This window comes from Mus caroli, unplaced genomic scaffold (assembly GCF_978045245.1).
Source record: "Mus caroli unplaced genomic scaffold, Mus_caroli_1 scaffold_15, whole genome shotgun sequence".
NCBI lineage: Eukaryota > Metazoa > Chordata > Mammalia > Rodentia > Muridae > Mus > Mus caroli.
In genome coordinates this window covers 26,329,885-26,347,742 of record NW_028227270.1, presented here as the reverse complement: position 1 = coordinate 26,347,742, position 17,858 = coordinate 26,329,885, and the positions used below count along the sequence as shown (strand labels likewise).

Below are 17,858 nucleotides of genomic sequence, written 5' to 3'. Positions count from 1 at the left end.
CTCACTGGGACCTCCTCATGGGGATGGATGCTTAGCCCAAACTCTCCTGGAAATGCAGGATTATACATTGTCTTTGAGCCACAGCGGAGAAGATAAAAATATTTGATAGACTTGTTAGTGAGGCCATCAACATTTAGGCAGTGCTTTTCAGTGCATAACAAACATTTATTTTTATGGACTTACTGAAGGCTAAATGAGATTTTTTTTTTTAGAGCAGGAAAGGCAGTCTGAAAAGTTCAGACGGGCAAAGCTGATTTATAATCTGATACAGTGAAGATCCACTGTTTCATTCCCATCTATCCAGAGAAAGAAAACTCAGCTTCATTTTTAGCTTCACAGACCTAGGCCCGGGAGCCCAATCATGCCAAACCTGTCAATATTCTTGAAAATGTTGCACTTGGTGTCCTTGACTGTGAGCTGGAAGGCCAGGGCTGTGTGGTGACTCTCTAAGACTGCAGTGTCATTGTAGAGCACAGCAAGCTCGCTGCCGGCGTTGCACAGGAAAGAGTTGGTCCTTCCGGGGTGATCCACGTCGTGGACTGTGGCAGCAATCAGAGCAGCCACCTCATCCAGCTGGTCCAGGCTTCCCTGGGGGAGGGGAGGGATACTGAACATTATTCACAGGCTTCTAGAGACCAGCATCCATCTCTCTCTTGGAGAGAGAAGGGCTTGGGGCTGGAACCTTTGGAATTTCCTTTCGGTTTCCTCCTAGCCTTAGCGGAAAGTAGCCTTGGCACACAGTGGCACTGTCCTGTGCTGTGTATTCTCTTGAGAACACAAAAGCTACAACACCTGAACTGTCTAGAGTCCGTTTGCTGGTTCTTTGACAAAGAAGCCAAGCAGGTCTTTTGAATTGATGCTGTGATGCTCTGCCGTGATGCATGGAAAGTAGCCTGCATCACAGATATCCCTTACACATCAGCTTCTGCAGGCTTGTTGGGGGGCCAGTTGTAAATAGCACAGCTAGCTCACAGGATGAATGGGACAGTAACTGGAGCTTGGCAGTGAGGCAGAGTCAAGACAGAAAAGCTTATCAAGAAATGCAGGGGCTGGGCTCACAGGCAGCAAAGGCTTAGAGAAACTCACCAGACCGTCACTATGCTAATGCTGAGCTCAAATGACAGCAAGTATTCTTCTTAGCCCGTAAGTTAGTAGAAAGCTGGCAGATGGGGTGTTATGTAAGACACTGTATTAGGAATTCATTCCATGTCAGATGCCTAAAGGCGTTAGGTACTGTGCACAGCACCAGAGATGAAGCAGTGATAGATACTAATGGGTGAGATTAGATAAAAAGAGTCCCAACTTCCCGAGAGTGTAACCGTGGGGCTGGTCAGAGCATGGCAGCACTGATCGCTGACCATCATGTGGTGATGGGAGTGCGCTGCCTCTGTGGAATGCAGACAAAGCCTATTATATACAGCTCCTGAACACTCGCCTATGGCCAGTGCGATGGAGGGCCTCCTCAGCTTTATTTAGTAGCCAAGTATGGTTAATGACTACTGTGATGGTTGGTATATGCTTGGCCTAGGGAGTGGCACTATTGGGAAGTGTGTCCTTGTTAGAGTAGGTGTGTCCCTGTTGGAATGGGTATGTCACTGTGGGTGTGGGCTTTGTCCTAGCAAGTCAGTCTTCTACTAGTAGCCTTCAGATGAAGAGGTAGAACTCTCAGCTCCTCCTGCACCATGCTTGCCTGGGTGCTACCATGTTCCTGCCTTGATGATAATGGGCTGATTCCCTGAACCTGTAAACCAGCCCCAATTAAATGTTGTTTTTTATAAGACTTGCCTTGGTCATGGTGTCTGTTCACAGTAGTAAAACCCTAAGACAACTACCAAACTATCCAACAAAGGTCTACAGAATGGCCAATGATAGCTTTCCTAAGAAAGTGATTTTTATTGCTGAAGTATTGTGGATAAGCAACAGGAGAGCAGGAAGCATGCAGTAAAGGAGAGGAGTCCAGGCAGGGAGTCTAGATGAAGTTACTGAGGGAGCTAAGCGAGCCAAGGGGTGAACAGTGAAGGAAGAGGGAGGTAGGCCCTGGGGAAGACTTGGAAGACTAGATAAGGTTTACAGTGTTTCCAGCTTGCTCTCATAGTTCTGTGGGAGGGAAAACTGGGTAAGGAAGACAGCCTGAAGCTCAGGCCTGTCCTGCTGATGCCCTCCCAGGCCCTGGGGCAATCCCTGTCAGTACTGACTTGGTATTATAGTGGGACTTTCTTGAATGTTGTCTCTATCCAGGAAGGGAGTCACTTCTATCTTGAATCATGTCACAGGGCTGGTAGGAATCTTGGCTTGGCCCAGCCAGCTTACAAAGTTTCCTGAGAGCATCCTGAAACCTACTGCAAGCAGAGAGGCCTGGTCGGCTGGCACTGTGTTTATGATCTAGACCAAACTGACTGCATAAGAACAGGCTGGAAGGGCTGAGTTAGGCTGGAGCCATTCTGTGTCTTGTAGATCAATTTCTCCTGGTAAAGAAAAGAATGATGCAGGTGTCTCCATGTCCAGAGATTTTTACTAGCTGCACGTTTGCGGGGTCACTCTCTCCCTCCCTCTCCCTCTCTTCTTCCTCCTCTTCCTCTTCCTCCTCCTCTTCCTCCTCCTCCTCCTTTCTCCCTCCCTCCCTCCCTCCACTAACCACCACAAGACATGAGGGACATATCTCAATAAATAAAGGCAACTTACAACAAGCCCACAGCCAACATCATTATAAATGGATAGAAATTCAAAGCACTTCCACAAAAATCAGAAGCAAGACGTGAACGTCTACTCTACACCTGTTCAGTATAGTTCTTGACGTCTTAGCTGGAGCTATTAGACAACTGAAGGAGACCAAGGGGATACCAACAGAAAAGGAAGACACTAGAGGATGCTTTTTTTGCAGGTGATATGGTTGTAATGCACAGAAGACCCTAAAAACCGCCAGGCAGCTTCTACAACTGATAAAAACATTGGTCAAAGTAGCTGGATATAAAACTAACACACAAATCAGAAGCCTTCCTGTATACAAATGCCAAACACACTGAGATAAGAAATGTGGGAAACAAAACGTTTCAAAAATATGTGAAATAACTCTTACAAAGCACATGAAAGGCTTGTGTAAGAAAAGCGTTAAGACATTGAGGAAAGAAACTGGAGATACCAGAAGATGGAAAGGTCTTCCATGCTCATGGACTGGTAGAATTAATGCTGAGGAAATGGCTACCCTACTAAAAGCAATTGGTAGAGTCAGTGCAATCCTCATTAAAATCCCAACACAATTCTTTATAGAATTGAAGATATAATCTTAAGCTTCAAGTGGAAACAAAAATCCCAAGACAGTAACACAATCCTGAACAGTAAAAGAACTGCTTGCAATCTCACCATTCCTGGTTTGAAGCTGTATTACAGAGCTATAGTAACATGGTATTGACATAAACTCAGACATGTGGATCAGTGGAATTAAATTGGAGACTTGGACATAAGCTCACATACCTATGAACACCTGACATACACACTTGAGCAAAGATACTATCTTCAACATATGGTGCTGGTCGAGCTGCATGACTGCATGCAGAAGAATGCAAGGAGACCTGCACCTCACCCAACTCCAAATGGACCAAGGACCTCAAAAGAAGACCTGATCCCTCAAGTCTGTAGAAGAGAAAGTAGGAAGTAGGTTGAACTCATTAGTACAGGAAAGGACTTTCTGAACAGGACTCTGACAGAATAGGCATTTTAAGACCAAAAATTAATAAATAGAACCTCATGAAGTTTCTGTGTAGCAAAGGACATCACCATTTGAAGAGGCAGTATACATAATGGAAAAAAAACTATTAATTATACACCTGGAAGCATCTATAATACAGAAAGAACTAAACAATATTGAACATAAGAAAACAACCCAAGTTTTTAGATGTAGCATGAAACTTCTGTGCTACAGGATTTTTATTACTCCCAAAGGAAACTTGGGAGAAGAAAGCGTTTACCTGATAACACTCAGGTCATACCCCATCACAAGGGAAGTTGGGACAGAGACTTAAGGCAGGAACAGGAGCAAAGGCCATGGAGGGACACTGTTTACTGGCTTTCTCTCCGTGGCTTGCACAGCTTGTTTTCTTATATGTTGTATATAGTTTTATATAGAATACCCAAGGAATAAGCAATCTTCCACATAGCCTATGGCCACCTATCCAGAGGTGGCTGCCCCCAATGGGATGGGCCTACCTCCATCCAATCAAGAAAGAGCACTACAGACCTCATATAGGCAATCTAATGGAGTCATGTTCTCAATTAAGATTCCCTTTTCCCGGATATGTCAAGGTTTGTGTCAAGTTGACAAACCAGGACAGAGCTAAGCAGAATTCTTAAGACATGAATCACAAATAAATCAGAAACACTTTTAAAAAATATTCAACACCTTTAGCTGTTAGGGAAATGCAAAGTAAAACTGCTTTGATATTTTATCTTACCCCAGTCAGAGGCCAGGCTCAAAACAAACAACAGCTCATGGCAGTGAGGGGTGGGAGAAGGGGAACAGTTATTTATTGCTGGTGGAAGTCTAAACTTGCACAGTCACTATGGAAATCAGTGTGGAGGTTCCTCAAAAGGCTAAAAATAGACATTCTGACAAAGGTCCAACTATATGACTCCTGGGCACATACCCAAAGAAGTCTAGTTTTTACTACAGAGATATTTGCTCATCCACGGTCATCGTTGCTCTATTCATAATACCCAGAAATTGGAAATAGCCTAAATGCCTACCTGATGACAAATGGATAATAAAAGTGTGGCATGTTTACATAATAGACTATTATTCAGATGTTAAGAAAAGTGGAATTTGCAGGCAAATAGATGAAACTAGAAGCATCGCATCCAGAAAGACAAGCACTCCGTATTTCCTCGTACGCCTGGGAGCTGGCTTTCATGCCTTATATGTGTATTTAGGGGTTAGGAGAAAAGTAACCGTCAATGTCACCCAACTGGGAAGGACAATAGTGACCCTTCCTGGCAGGATACACCTGCCAGCACAATAGTGGTGCACACTGTGGGAATAGCCAACCACTTTTTAATTGTTCTATCCATAAGATGGGATGCGTATATGACACTGTTAATGAGGCTGAGAACCCTGGACTAGATAGGTCACATGCTCTGAGGGGAAGCCTACTCCTATTATTCTGCTAAAGGCACATAGTAATAAAATAATTCCTGAGGACATATTGCGATATCCACAGATCAGTGCACTATCCAGCCTCTTCCTGCAGTAGACGGTAATTAACATAGAGATTCGCAACTGCACCGTGTACAGAGAGTGGGAGCCTTTGTAGCACTCAGCCTTAAATCTCTCTCTCTCCCTCTCTCTCTCCCTCTCTCACACACGCACACACACATTCAAGACTCTGGGGTCTCTACTGAAAAGGAGGCAGAGAGATCTGAAGAGTCAGAGGTGGTAGATAACTTTAAGGAAAGAATGCCTTCCAGACATAACAGGAAGAGAAGATGGACATAGGAACTCAGAGCCTGGGACATCTTGTACAACACCCACACAAGCTCAATCCAGACAAAATGTCAGCACAGGGTGGGGGACGGGGTGTAGATACAAAGTCTCTCCCTTTTCTAGGAAGGTATTCACAACTGATAGCTGCTAGGAAAGGAAAAATTAGTTCCCCCCAGTACACTGGGAATGAGAATATCAGTCACACTCTCGGGCAAGCCGTGGTTAGAAGTAGTTGGCCAACACAAATTGGACTCCATGTTCTGTTGTTGTTTTGTCTGTGAGAGAGAGAACATGAAGTTGGATGATTGGGGAGGTGGGGGAGATTATAGGAGGAGTTGGGGAAGAGGAAAGAATATGAGCAAAGTATATTAGATGAAATATTTTAGAGAATACATTTAAAAAAAATTAATCGTAGCCTTGGCATCAGGAGTGGAAGTGAGTGGTGAAATATGCACTTAGCATGCAGGCGGCATCAATTCCCAGAACCCACAGATTATATTTGAGAGAAACCAGAGAGACTGATGATTCAAATAAGAGGTAAGGACACGGTTTCCTGACTGTCTTCATCAGGGCAGGAGGTCTAAGGGAAGGGCTCACAGCAGTGATTCCCACTGTGTCGTCGTGGTGGACTGACCAGTGAACTTGGGCTGAACTTGACCTCAGACAGCCCAAGTCTCCCAGGTTCCATTCTGAATTCCTGGCAGGAGCTGCTGGAGTCAGAAGACATATTTTGAATTGTAAATGGGTTGCAATTAGTCAGAATTTTGTTTCGAAGGCTGATCGAGAATTTCAGACCCAGTACACTAGTGGGGCTCCGAGGAAAAAAAACCCTAAATTTAGATGTGGGAGGGTCAGGGAGATGATAGTGACAGGACCTCTAGATTGTCGCAAACCTCATCTGGGTTTTCCTAGAGGTCTGTTAATGATGTCACTTCAGCTGCAAACGGGGGTGGGGGTGGGGGTGGGGTGGGGTTGCGCAGGATCAGTCTGGTTGGGTGCTAATGCCCCAGGTGCTCTGCTCAGCCAGCCATGAGACCTCTGCTGTCTCATCGCACGTGTTAGAACCATAGCAGAGATTCGGAGGTGGCTCAGACAGATGCTCATTATAGCACAGGCTAGTGCACTGATCGGTTTTCCTCTCTTTTTTTAAAATCTTCAAAAGCGTTATCCTTGGACTACTTCCTTTGATGTTTTGTCGAACTGCCAGAATGAGTTTTTGGCAAATCTAAGAACCCTCTACCCATTTCTGTTCCTTTTACCTACCCTCCCCCACGCTTAAGTACCATAGTCTTAATCCCTTACCTCTGTTCCAAGAGGATAACCTAGTAGTGGCAGTATCCACAGATTCATGTGTGTGCAGTCTCGACAGAATGTCTTCTAAGAGCATCTTTGTGGGGGGCAGCAGTGCTGGGAATCAAATCCGGGACTTGTGTGTTCTAGGTACGTGCTGTATCTGAGTGACACTCCCTAGTCCTAAACTTCAAGCTTTAGTTTAAGTCATAGCAAAGGTGCTTCGCTGTATAAGTGATGTTAGGTGAGGAGGAGGGCAAGGGAACATCCCAGGTTACCCTCGGAGGTGTGTAGGGCCACCCCAAAATCAGCACTTGTCACAACAACACTGAAAGCTGCATAAGACTGGCTGCAGAGAGTTACAATTAGGCAAAAGTCTCTGACACACACACTCCCACCCACCCAGAGTGCACATCTGCCCCTCGGGCAGGAGAAAGCTGGGTGGATCCCATTAGGAATGTATAATGGCCAAGTTCTGACACTAAAGCTTAACCTTAAGCCCCACCTACAATGTTCTCTAAACTAAGCTCTGTCCTGTGACTCCCCTTCCCAGAGCTGGTAGACAGTTAAGTATGGGTTCATGGATCAGCCGCAGAAGTCAGTACCAGAGATAAAATTGTGAGCATTTCCAAGAGAACAGAGAACTAGTAGAAAGTTGTGAGTCTCTAACAATCAGTTTTATAACAACATTAAGAAGTCGTCTTGTCAAATTGCTATTTGTCTAATGTATTTACTAAGATTGAGTTCTTGGGGCCTGGAGAGATGACTCAGCAGTTAAGAGTACTAACTGCTCCTCCAGAGGTCCTGAGTTCAATTCCCAGCAACCACATGGTGGCTCACAACCATCTGTAATGGGATCTGATGCCCTCTTCTGGTGTGTCTGAAGACAGTGGCAGTGTACTCACATACATTAAATAGAGAGAGAGACAGAGACAGAGAGAGAGAGAGAGAGAGAGAGAGAGAGAGAGAGACTGACTGAGTTCTTGGATCTCCACCCTAGCACACAGCCAGAATGTGATATCTGAAATCTACCTTCACTCTTTCCTTTCCAAGGAAGAAAGCCGTGGCATGCAGTACATCGGCAGCGTGGGTGGAGTTGTGGTAGGCGTTGGAGGAGTGGTAGTTGGCTTCAATCACTTGCAGCCAGGCCCGAAGAGTGGTTTCAGTACAGTTTAAAAATTCACATACTCCAAACCGAGAGAAGACCTTTAAGCCCAGGTACACAAGTGGCCTGAAAACAGGAAACAAACACCGGTTCTATCAGTGGCCCAGAAAGTGCTTTCTTTAATGGCAGTAGAGAACAGAGGGACTTTTATGTGTGCGATCATTCAACATGCTGGCAGCCCAGAAACACTGGTACTGCTTAACCAGCCCCCCTTTGCAACTAGGAGCCTGGGGTGGATCAGGTTGATTTTAGATTATCTGTTAAGTCAGAAAGCCTCAGTTGGCCTCCATCCACCTCTGCTTCCACACACACGTTCTATACATCCTTTTTGCCTGTAAGAAGGGCAAAAGGCAATAGTGTAGGTCATCCCAGCAAAGTCACCTCACTTAAAGTGATGTTACTTTATAGAGGAATCATTTATACACCACAGACCATCATCCCAGGGAGAGGTAAGTCTTCTCCTAAGACAAAAGGAACACTTTGCCCTGCAGACAGAGTGGACTCAAAGAAAATCTACAGTGCTATCAAATCCCATGTCTGTATGGGAAAGGCAAGGAGGGAGGAAAGGAGAAGAGGGAGATAGAAAAAATGAATTTTTGTTGCCCAGGCTAGTCTAGATTCCCTGAGCTCAAACCTCAGTCTCCCAAGTTGCTGACATGCACCCCCAAACCTGACTGCTAATCTGTTTTTGTAAGGGAGAAAGGATGAGAAGACAGAATTCCTGGCTCATGGGCACAAAGGAAGGAGATGTGAGGAAGTATGCGCTGACCCTGGACCTTACCCACAGACATATCCTCTTCATACAAGAGTATATTTAGGACATGGAATTCCATCTGAGTTCCGAGATATGAAGGCCCTGAGCACAGCCTAGCTCTCGTCCAGAGATGCCACATACCTTTTATGTGTAATGGCTTCCAATTCAAAGATGTTGAAGTCCCAGCTTTCCTCATTATCAAGGAGCTGGGCGATACTTGGGGGGACATCATTGATGGTGATGGGCATCGCGAGGTGACTGTGACTGTGGTGTACATCTGGGGGAGGAGGAGGCAAGTTAGGTGCAGGTTCTCCAGTGTCTTGATCATCTCGTTATCTTTAGGGTTACCACGAGAAACAAAATCCTCAACACCCATTGGTAGGGAGATTTTTATCACTGGGGCTCTTCTTGTATCTTGAAATCTCAAGACCATAAACAGAAATAACTCTAAGGCCTGTTTAAACATATGGAGAATAGGAACCCTTATTTAGCAGGGCTCTGAGAAATGACTTTAGTCAGGGGTCTAGCTTTAAATGTACACTCTTGAGAGGAATAAAGTCCCGATGCCAGCTGGAGGTACCACCAAGACCCTTGTGGAATATTCACCATCTGGGGGTGACACAGGCTGAAGAGGGGTTGTTGGTAATAAGTGACACTGGAACACTTACTCTTTGTAAACACATACTCGTTCCCTGACAGTCTCCTCAAGCCATCCTGGAAGAAAGACACACTATTAGGCGCATGATTCGTACCCATTGTCATTCTCTTATCCTCTCTCCTCAACCAGAGGCTGATCCCTGCCTAACCTGAGCTGGCTGCAACTTCAGGCTGAGACAAAGTTCCAAGTGAAATTGTAGCAGCCAGCTAAGAGATGGGGGATGCTCTTCCTTTCATAGTGCTAGTCCCGGGGTAGGGGGTGGGGAGGGGGGAGTGGTCACCAGCACTGCAGCCTCACACCTGAGCAGTGAGCTGGCTCAGTGCTCACAGCCACTCTCTCCTGCCATCGTGAAGCCACACAGATGCAGTCGCAGGGATGGTCTGTGTGATTTTGATGTTGTCCAAAGGCTCTCAGTACTGAGACATTTTATGTCCTCAGATGTGCCCTGTAAAATGTCTTAGAGCCATATTTGGGGAGGAAAACCTTCTTAACTGAGTTTTCTGCTGTGAAGCTTTGCTGCTAAGCTTTGAGAGGAGCCTTTCTGGAACTGAGGTTTTGAAAGTGTGGTAGGTGATCCTGACTGTCAACATGCATGAATGGAGAGCTATGGGACCTATCAGGAAAACACTGTAAGTGTCTTTGAGGCCTTCCCAGAGCTAAGTAGATCAGGGGGCTCTGACCTAACCATGGGCTCAGTGCATTGACGGATGCAAAGATTTGAATGTAAACTATAGAAACTGCTGTGAGGTAGCAGAATTGTGCAGAGGGGCTGGCTGCAGGCAGGAGAAGGAAGGTCCCTGGGTGTGTCCTTAAGGACTCTATCATGCTCTGGCCCCTGCCTGTCACTGCTCACCCTGCTCCCTGCACACCACGGACTGACACTTGTGAAACTGCAGGCAGAAACACTTCCTTTTAAACTGCTTTTGTCCTGGTCATGACCAGGCCGTGACCATGAGAGCAAAAGTGGACAGAAATTTCAGTGCCCTGCCATTTGCTAGCTCGTGAGCTTGAATTGGATGCTCTCTGATCTGTTTCCTTACCTCTGTGTCTGTGCCTGAGTTCCTCGTTATTTAACTCTTTGTGTAAAAGTCACTTAGAATTGCCTAACCCCAGAAAAGAAGTTTAAAGTAGTATTAATTAATGAAGGACACCTTGGATCTTTATGCAAAGATCTTAATATTCAGAAACAGATGATCAGGTAAGTGGCCCCAGCTACAGCTGTCACGCCTCTGCAGCAGATGGGCAGTTCTTGTTTTAATTCACTTCCCAAGTCATATCCAAATGAGGCCGAGTCCCACACTGGTGCCTCCTAGCCTCTCTGGACCCGGAAGCACAAGATGATACATTGGGGATGGGGTGTGGTGGGGAAGGTGAAGGTGATGGCTTGTTTTGGGACTCAGAGTCCCCTGGTTGTGACCTTGAAGGGACTGCCCCTTATGATCCCTCCAGAAACTGAGGCTAATTCTGTATTGGAATGGGCTAGCTAGTGCCAGCTTATGGGCCAGGAACAGCAGGAGGCTGCCCAAAGCGCCAGTGAGAATGGACTGCACAGCCAGTCAGCTCAGCCTTTGGAGGCTGGCTAGAAAAAGACATCTGCAGAGACCAGGATAGCACCGGGCCATGTTTTACTAGAGAATCCTCCCAGCTCAGCCTCTGAGGAGACACATGACAGAAAGCTGGACTTGGCTGCTTCACTTGCTGATGGTGACATTCAAAGCCAAAAGAGCACAGCACAGTAGGGTGGACCTTAGACACTGGCCTCAGGTCCATAATCTAGTATGCCTCCGATCACTGCCAGGCACAGTCCTCGCTTTGAGCCCAAATGGCTCTGTTCTGCTTTGTATGATTAGACATAGAACCTGCCCGTGAACTTCTCTGTCAGTAGGAGTTTGGGAACAGCTATCACCTAGGGGCACACCCTTTCATTACAGTCATGCCTTGGAGTCGTCTTGGGGGCTTAACTACACAACCATCCTGGCCTAGGAATCCCAAGGGAGCTTAAATGTCTTCCGCAAGATGGCACCATAATTGCATATAATAAATGTGCACCCTTCTGTGTATCATTTTGGGACTGTTTATAATATCCAATAGTGCAAAGGCATGCACATGTTCCATACAAATGTACCCCTCCCTTCCTCCTTCCATCTCTTCCCTTTTTTCTTCCTCCTCCTCTCTCTCCTTCCCTCCCTCCTTTCTTCCCTCCCTCCCTCCCTTCCACAGAGTTTTACTGTGCAGCTCAAACTGACTTCAAACCCACAGTTCTTCTGCCTCAGCTTCCTAGAATGCTGATATCATAGGTGTATGTATGTGTCATGCCTAGTGCAAGTGTATACCCTCTTTGCCCCCTCTCTCAAGTTTGTTCTCTCTCTCTCTCTCTCTCTCTCTCTCTCTCTCTCTCTCTCTCTCTCTCTCTCTCTCTCTCTCTCGTTCTGCTGGTTGAGTTAATAAGAAACAGAACTCACCTATTAGGAGGGCTAACTGAATAGGTCCAATGATGCCCAAGGAAATGTAGCTACAACCTTCAATCCCACCCTCTAATTCACAAAGAGAAGAACCAGAAGCAGGAGCCAGTTCAGCCCCTCTCTGGATGTTTGGCCCTCTGTCGCCCAGCAGTTTCCTACTACAATAGGACTTCTCGAGGCTCTTTCCATGGTTAGTCAGGCAGTGGAAAGATAAGCATCTTAGATATGACCATAATGAAATCAGCACAGCTGCCTCCAGCCACCCACCGGAGCTGATGCCCATTTATCCCTCGCATGCTCCTGCTGCCCAAGGCCACAGCGCACTGTGAGGATGGATTCTTGCGGGTGTTTAGCCGACACCCTTCACTCCTGGGTTTTCTTGTTACTTACAGTCATCAGGCCCCCAACAAGGTCACTGGTGTGGGGATCCTCATCTTTGGTTCCCAGCTGAGGGGAATACAGTTCTGTGGTCCGTAAAATTTCTAGGACTCTGTCCAAGGCCTCTGCTACTGTAACTGGGCTGTTCTCCTGAGCTGCATTGATTATATTTATAACCTAAGAAAGCAATGAAGAGAAAGAATGAACTCAAGGACATTAAGATACTACTTACCTCTCGATAGTCAGACATATTCAGAAGAAACCAGTGACCAACCACACACCACTCAGAGAAGAGAGCCTCTCTCTGAAGCATGCCCACGTGGTCCCATGGCATCCCGTCTGAGGACTCTGATTCCCAGGATCCCTTGCTGACGACCCGCCCTATCTCTTTTTCATGGGTTGGAGTTCCTCGGAGACAGATTTGGGACCCTCTCACTGTATGGTCGTTCCAGAAATGACTCTCATTTCCATGGCTCTGAACACACACAATCCATTATGAGATTTCCAAGTTTACCTTCCAGACCCCTGACTTGGAGACTTTCCAAAGCCTTCCTGACTCGCCTACTACAATATCCTATGTGCCTAGAATCGACCCCTGGCCTTAGTCCCCTCCTCACAAAGCAAGCAAATAGTAACAACACCAAAGACAAGCTGTTCTCCCCGGGGCTGAAGACAAGGACTCTTCTACTCAAAGCCTGTTCTGCTTGCCACCCCTGCTTTCAGCAAGTCTAAATGACTCTTCGCCCAGACATTTTCCAATCAATTCTTTCTCTCCACCTCTACCATAGCTCCCTCGATGCTAGTCAAACTGCTACTATCATCTCCCTGGAACTGCAAAAAGCCTCTAAATGGCCTCCTCTCTTACACTCATGCCACCTCCTACCCGTAGCGTGGTGGCTGCACTCTTTACAGGGACATCTGGACTTGACCAGGCCACATCTATCTAACCGCCTACAAAAAGGCTTTTGCTGCACATAAGACACAAATCACCTTATTTCTGGTCCAAGTGGCCAGAATGAACTGAACCAACATAGCCCCACCGTAATCATCCCACTCAGCTTCCCTGGCTTCTGTCTCACTTTGGTGGAACCTCTCTAGACCGGTCTTTGCTGCTCCTGTCCCGGAAGTCTCCTTCTGACCAATGTGATTCTCAGCTTAAGTTTGGCTTCGAACACGACTTCCTCTATAGTGAAATCTTTCCTAACCACCCTCTCACTCAGCCTGCTTCTAGCCCTTCTCTTATTCTCTCCCAGGGCTTTTGCATGGCTGCCTCCACCACACTGACTGCATTGTGCAACCATGTGTTTGTTTATTATGTGTTTGGGTATATTCTGTATTCCCCACTCGGCCTTATTTCTGCTGTCTGTAGACTCTAGCTCTAGGTCAGTCTGACACTGGCCACATAGTGGAGGTCACAGCTGTCACTCACCTTTGTGATGGGAGCCTCAATGGTCATGGAGTGGATCCTCGCCATGGAGGGGTAGCGGCGATTCTGTAGGCTTGGCGCTAGAGAGAAGGCAGGACAGTCTTATCTGGTGCTGGTGCTCTGGTTTAGGCTAAAGACAGCTGAGAAGTCCCCTCATAGACGAGGCCCTGTTCTTCTAAGGCCTCCTTCCCCACAACTAAGTCAGTCTGACCATCTCATGTCTCTGCAGGGCTAACCACTCAGTCCCCGCAAGCACGAAAGGTGCTCTGTTGGCAGAGGGCTTGTCAGGCCCCATGCCACAGGGGCAGTCAATGAGGACTGGTAGATCCTGATGCATCATCCTGCATCCCAGTGACATCACAGGACTCCCTGCCCCATCCCATGGGTCACTGAAGCCCTTTCAGGTAGCCCTGCTCTTTCCTTCCAGAGCCACAGGATACATGAATGGGTACCTGCCCCATGACAGGACAGGAGATTAAGTGTCTCAGAATGAACTAGTGAGCTGGATCAGCCCTGTTCCTTCCTCAGTCGTTAGGTTCCTGATGCTCAGGACTGGATAGTTCCAGCTCTAACTGGGACAAACAACCTCATTTAAAAATTCCTTCTTCTTTTCTTTTCTTTTCTTTTCTTTTCTTTTCTTTTCTTTTCTTTTCTTTTCTTTTCTTTTCTTTTCTTTTCCTTTCCTTTCCTTTCCTTTCCTTTCCTTTTCTTTTCTTTTCTTTTCCTTTTCTTTTCTTTCTTCCTTTTTTCTTTCTTTCTTTCTTTCTTTTTTTTTGAGTAGGTGACTCTTAGATATGGTTTAAGATTCAAAGGGTAGAAGCTTTCCTTTAAAGGTTTGTCTTCATCAACATTTTTAACCTTCCCTGTGGGGCTCCCTAGAGGTCAGGCCTGTTTCAGAAATGGGAGGACTATACCCCTGTGGAGTGGGACCTGCCAAGCCCTCTGCCAACAGAGCACCTTTCGTGCTTGCGGGGATTGAGTGGTTAGCCCTGCAGAGACATGAGATGGTCAGACTGACTGAGTTGTGGGGAAGGAGGCCTTAGAAGAACAAGGCCTCATCTATGAGGGGACTTCTCAGCTGTATTTAGCCTAAACCAGGGTTCTAAAACTGGGGTTTCAGCCATTGCCTGCCTCTGCTCTGCTCCCCAATTTCCACCTTGCCTGTGTGGGACTACAGAGCTGCTCAGGGGCTTAGCATCCTCTCCACTGTGTCCTCAGCCTATCTCATGACCCTTGCTCACTGTCCCTTACACGCCACATGCCAGGCTATCCTGCTCTGAAGATCCTGTTTTGTCTCTGGGCTCTGTGTTCTTCTCTGTTTAAGCCACTTCTCTGGTTCTCAGGCCTTCTGATGTGACTGAAAGGACTAGAAAGCCTGTCCTGTCCTCTACTCTACCTTTCCATTTCTCCTTCTAGGTCACGCCCCTCCCACAGGCACTGACTGTCCCCTCAGCCCTTACAGCTGCCCCAGGCCCAGCCCCTGCCCAGCTCCTGTCACAGCCCTTGCCACTGCCCCTGCCTCAACTTCTGCCCCAGCCTTGCCCCAGCTCCTGCCCAGCCCTGCCCAGACCCTGCCCAGACCCTGCCCAGACCCTGCCCAGACCCTGTCCCAGACCCTGCCCCAGACACTGCCCCTCCCCTAGCCTCTGCCCAGCCCCACCCAGCCCCTGCCCTGGCCTTGTCTTGCATTGCAGCTCCCCAGACACCCTCTTCCCCTCGGAACCAAATGAGGTGCATCTGCAGACACTGCCCCCTCTTTGTCTCCTACTCCTCTGACTCAGAGGAGTGACTTCCCATCGCCCCCAACACCCACTTGGTTACTTATGCTTGATTCATTAAATTCACAAAGCATCTTGTGAGATTGTGACTCATAGTTTCTGGGCTTTCATTAAGGAAAAAGCCAATGGATGTACATTGAGACTGGGAAGCCAGGACGCTGCCTGGCCCTTGCCACCAGCACCCAAGGATGACCATGCCTGGCTACAGAAACTGCATTGCTCGGGTAGTGATGTGGTCTGACACAGGCTGGGCCATGAAAGAAGCAGCGTGTGGACCCCTCAGGGAGAAGAAAACTACCACAGAAGGCTGAGAGAATTTATTTCCTTAAATCCTAAAATGTTTTCAGTTTATTGGAAGAAAAGTCTATTCCAGTTGAAACCTTGGAGTGCCTACCCAGATGAAATGTTTGAGCATGCCCCTCTGTCATTTTCCATGTGTTGAAAAGGTCAAGGAAACCTGAGAAACTTCTTACCGTCACTGCCCCGAGAAGATATTGATTTCACATCAATGGACTCTTTCCTCCTGCTCTTGTGTCTGAACGAATGAGGCTCTGGGGAGTTCAAAGGAGAAACAGAAGATTGGCTTTCTGTGTACTGTGGTGTGAGCTCACACCTTTCCCGGTACTTTCCAAAGAAAATGAGAATACTGTTTAAGCTCTAGAAAGGAAATCCAAGAATCAGGAAACTACTTTCTCTGAAAATCAACAGAAAATGATCAGCAGGAAAAGAGTCTTTCTCTTCTGGGGCTTCATTACGTCGTGGAAGCAGTGTTTATTGCGGGTTCGTTTCATAACTAAAATGTCACCCTGAAAATAAAACTTAAAGGGGATGCTTGGGGGTTCATCTTGACTAAAGGACTACACTCACCTGGGTAGGGAAGCTCTGCAGAAAGAAAATCCTAGTGAAATTCACAGATAATTTGCATTAAGAAGCTGGTTGGAACCAGTTTGGGGCACTCCCGGAAAGTCAGATGTCTACAGGATCATCTGCCTTCTCTGACAGCGGGTTTCATCAAGTCACCATGTCCTGCAGGTCACGGGAAGGGAAACTCAACACTGAAATGCTGTGTGGGGCTGATGCCAAAAATCACACATCACCTGTGAGCACCACAGTGTTAAAAAAAAAAAAAAAAAGTCAAGATAACTGTGTTGGCCTCAGAAGGGTGCACTGTGGGCACATTTGTTTTCTGTGAGTAACTCCTGAATGAGAAAAAAGTGTAACCATAAGCTAGAAGTCCCCGAAGGCAACCCAAGCCCCAGTGGGAGGGGTGCCTCTCTCAGGTGCTATTACACTGTCAGATCTAAGCAGGAGAACCATGATGCACACACAATGCTGCCATAGGAATCACCAGTGGCACAAAACAAACAAACAACTGGCAAGATCGCTTAATATGGAAGAAACCAACTGTAGAGCCAAATTGTGCAGGTTCTGGCTTAGTGTGTCATCTAGTAGCTACCTAACCCTGGAGATATCCTTAACTTCTCTGTGTACCAATATCTATAAAGGGAAGATAATTAGAGTTTCTCAGAGGCTGTTAAGACCTGCGTTAATCCTGGGGTGGCCCTTAGTAGAGTGCCTGCCACACAGTAAGCCTACAGTTTTTACATGTTTAGTTACATCTGTTCATTAGCACAGCACACAAAAAACGATTCATTACAGATTATTCAAAGCCAGATGCTATTATTCTTCCTGACTTCATCTTATAGAATTATGAGCATCCATAGCAACTGAACTGGTTATAAGTTTGGAGAAGTTAGTCTCCAATGAGGGTCATTTAAATGAGAGAATTCATCATTCATTCTTAACAGAAGCCCATAGAATGAATTTAAAATCTCAATCATTAGGGGCTGGAGAGATGGCTCAGCAGTTATGAGCACTGACTGCTCTTCCAGAGGTCCTGAGTTCAATTCCCAGCAACCACATGGTGGCTCACAACCATCTGTAATGGGATCTGATGCCCTTTTCTGGTGTGTCTGAAGACATGACAGTGTTCTCATATAAAATAAATACATCTTTTTAAAAAGGGGGAGGGGTGGAATAGAAGATTTGCGGAGGGGAAACCGGGAAAGGGGATAACATTTGAAATGCAAATAAATAAAATAACCAATAAAAAAAAGTCTCAGTCATAGAAAAGAACTTAGTGGCAAAAGGGACCCTGCCTCCCATAAAAATAGTTACTTACTGAGAACCTGCTCTGCATCAGACATTGTGCTAGGTACTTTGAGTAAAACAATCATTTCATTTAATATTTACATCATTTCTGAAAGCTGCATAGTTCTATTCCCATGGTACCAATGGGAATAATAATGTACAGAAGTTGGAAAGACCAGGAAGGTAGGCCAAGGCCAAAGGGTGATAAACGGTGGACCCTGTGCATCTCAGGAGGGAGGCTGTGAGCTGATGAAGGGTCTGGGAGCATTAGCTGTGTCTCCTTTGTGTAAAATCACGCTGAGTACTGTAAGGGTTGCTTACTG

At 46.5% G+C, this 17,858-nt stretch overlaps 1 protein-coding gene across 7 annotated transcripts in view; it reads right to left on the bottom strand.

The window, feature by feature from the left end:
* Positions 1-17,858, bottom strand: part of Pde8b (phosphodiesterase 8B) — a 237,020-nt gene that overhangs the window by 9,375 nt on the left and 209,787 nt on the right. For all 7 annotated transcript variants that reach the window (XM_021181135.3, XM_021181128.3, XM_085830903.1 and 4 more), the window contains 7 exons: positions 15,858-15,935; positions 13,610-13,686; positions 12,193-12,357; positions 9,351-9,396; positions 8,824-8,959; positions 7,796-7,994; positions 371-588 (listed from right to left, as the gene is read on the bottom strand). In XM_021181135.3, the coding sequence (XP_021036794.1) occupies positions 371-588; positions 7,796-7,994; positions 8,824-8,959; positions 9,351-9,396; positions 12,193-12,357; positions 13,610-13,686; positions 15,858-15,935 (919 nt within the window). The remainder of the gene's footprint in view (positions 1-370; positions 589-7,795; positions 7,995-8,823; positions 8,960-9,350; positions 9,397-12,192; positions 12,358-13,609; positions 13,687-15,857; positions 15,936-17,858) is intronic.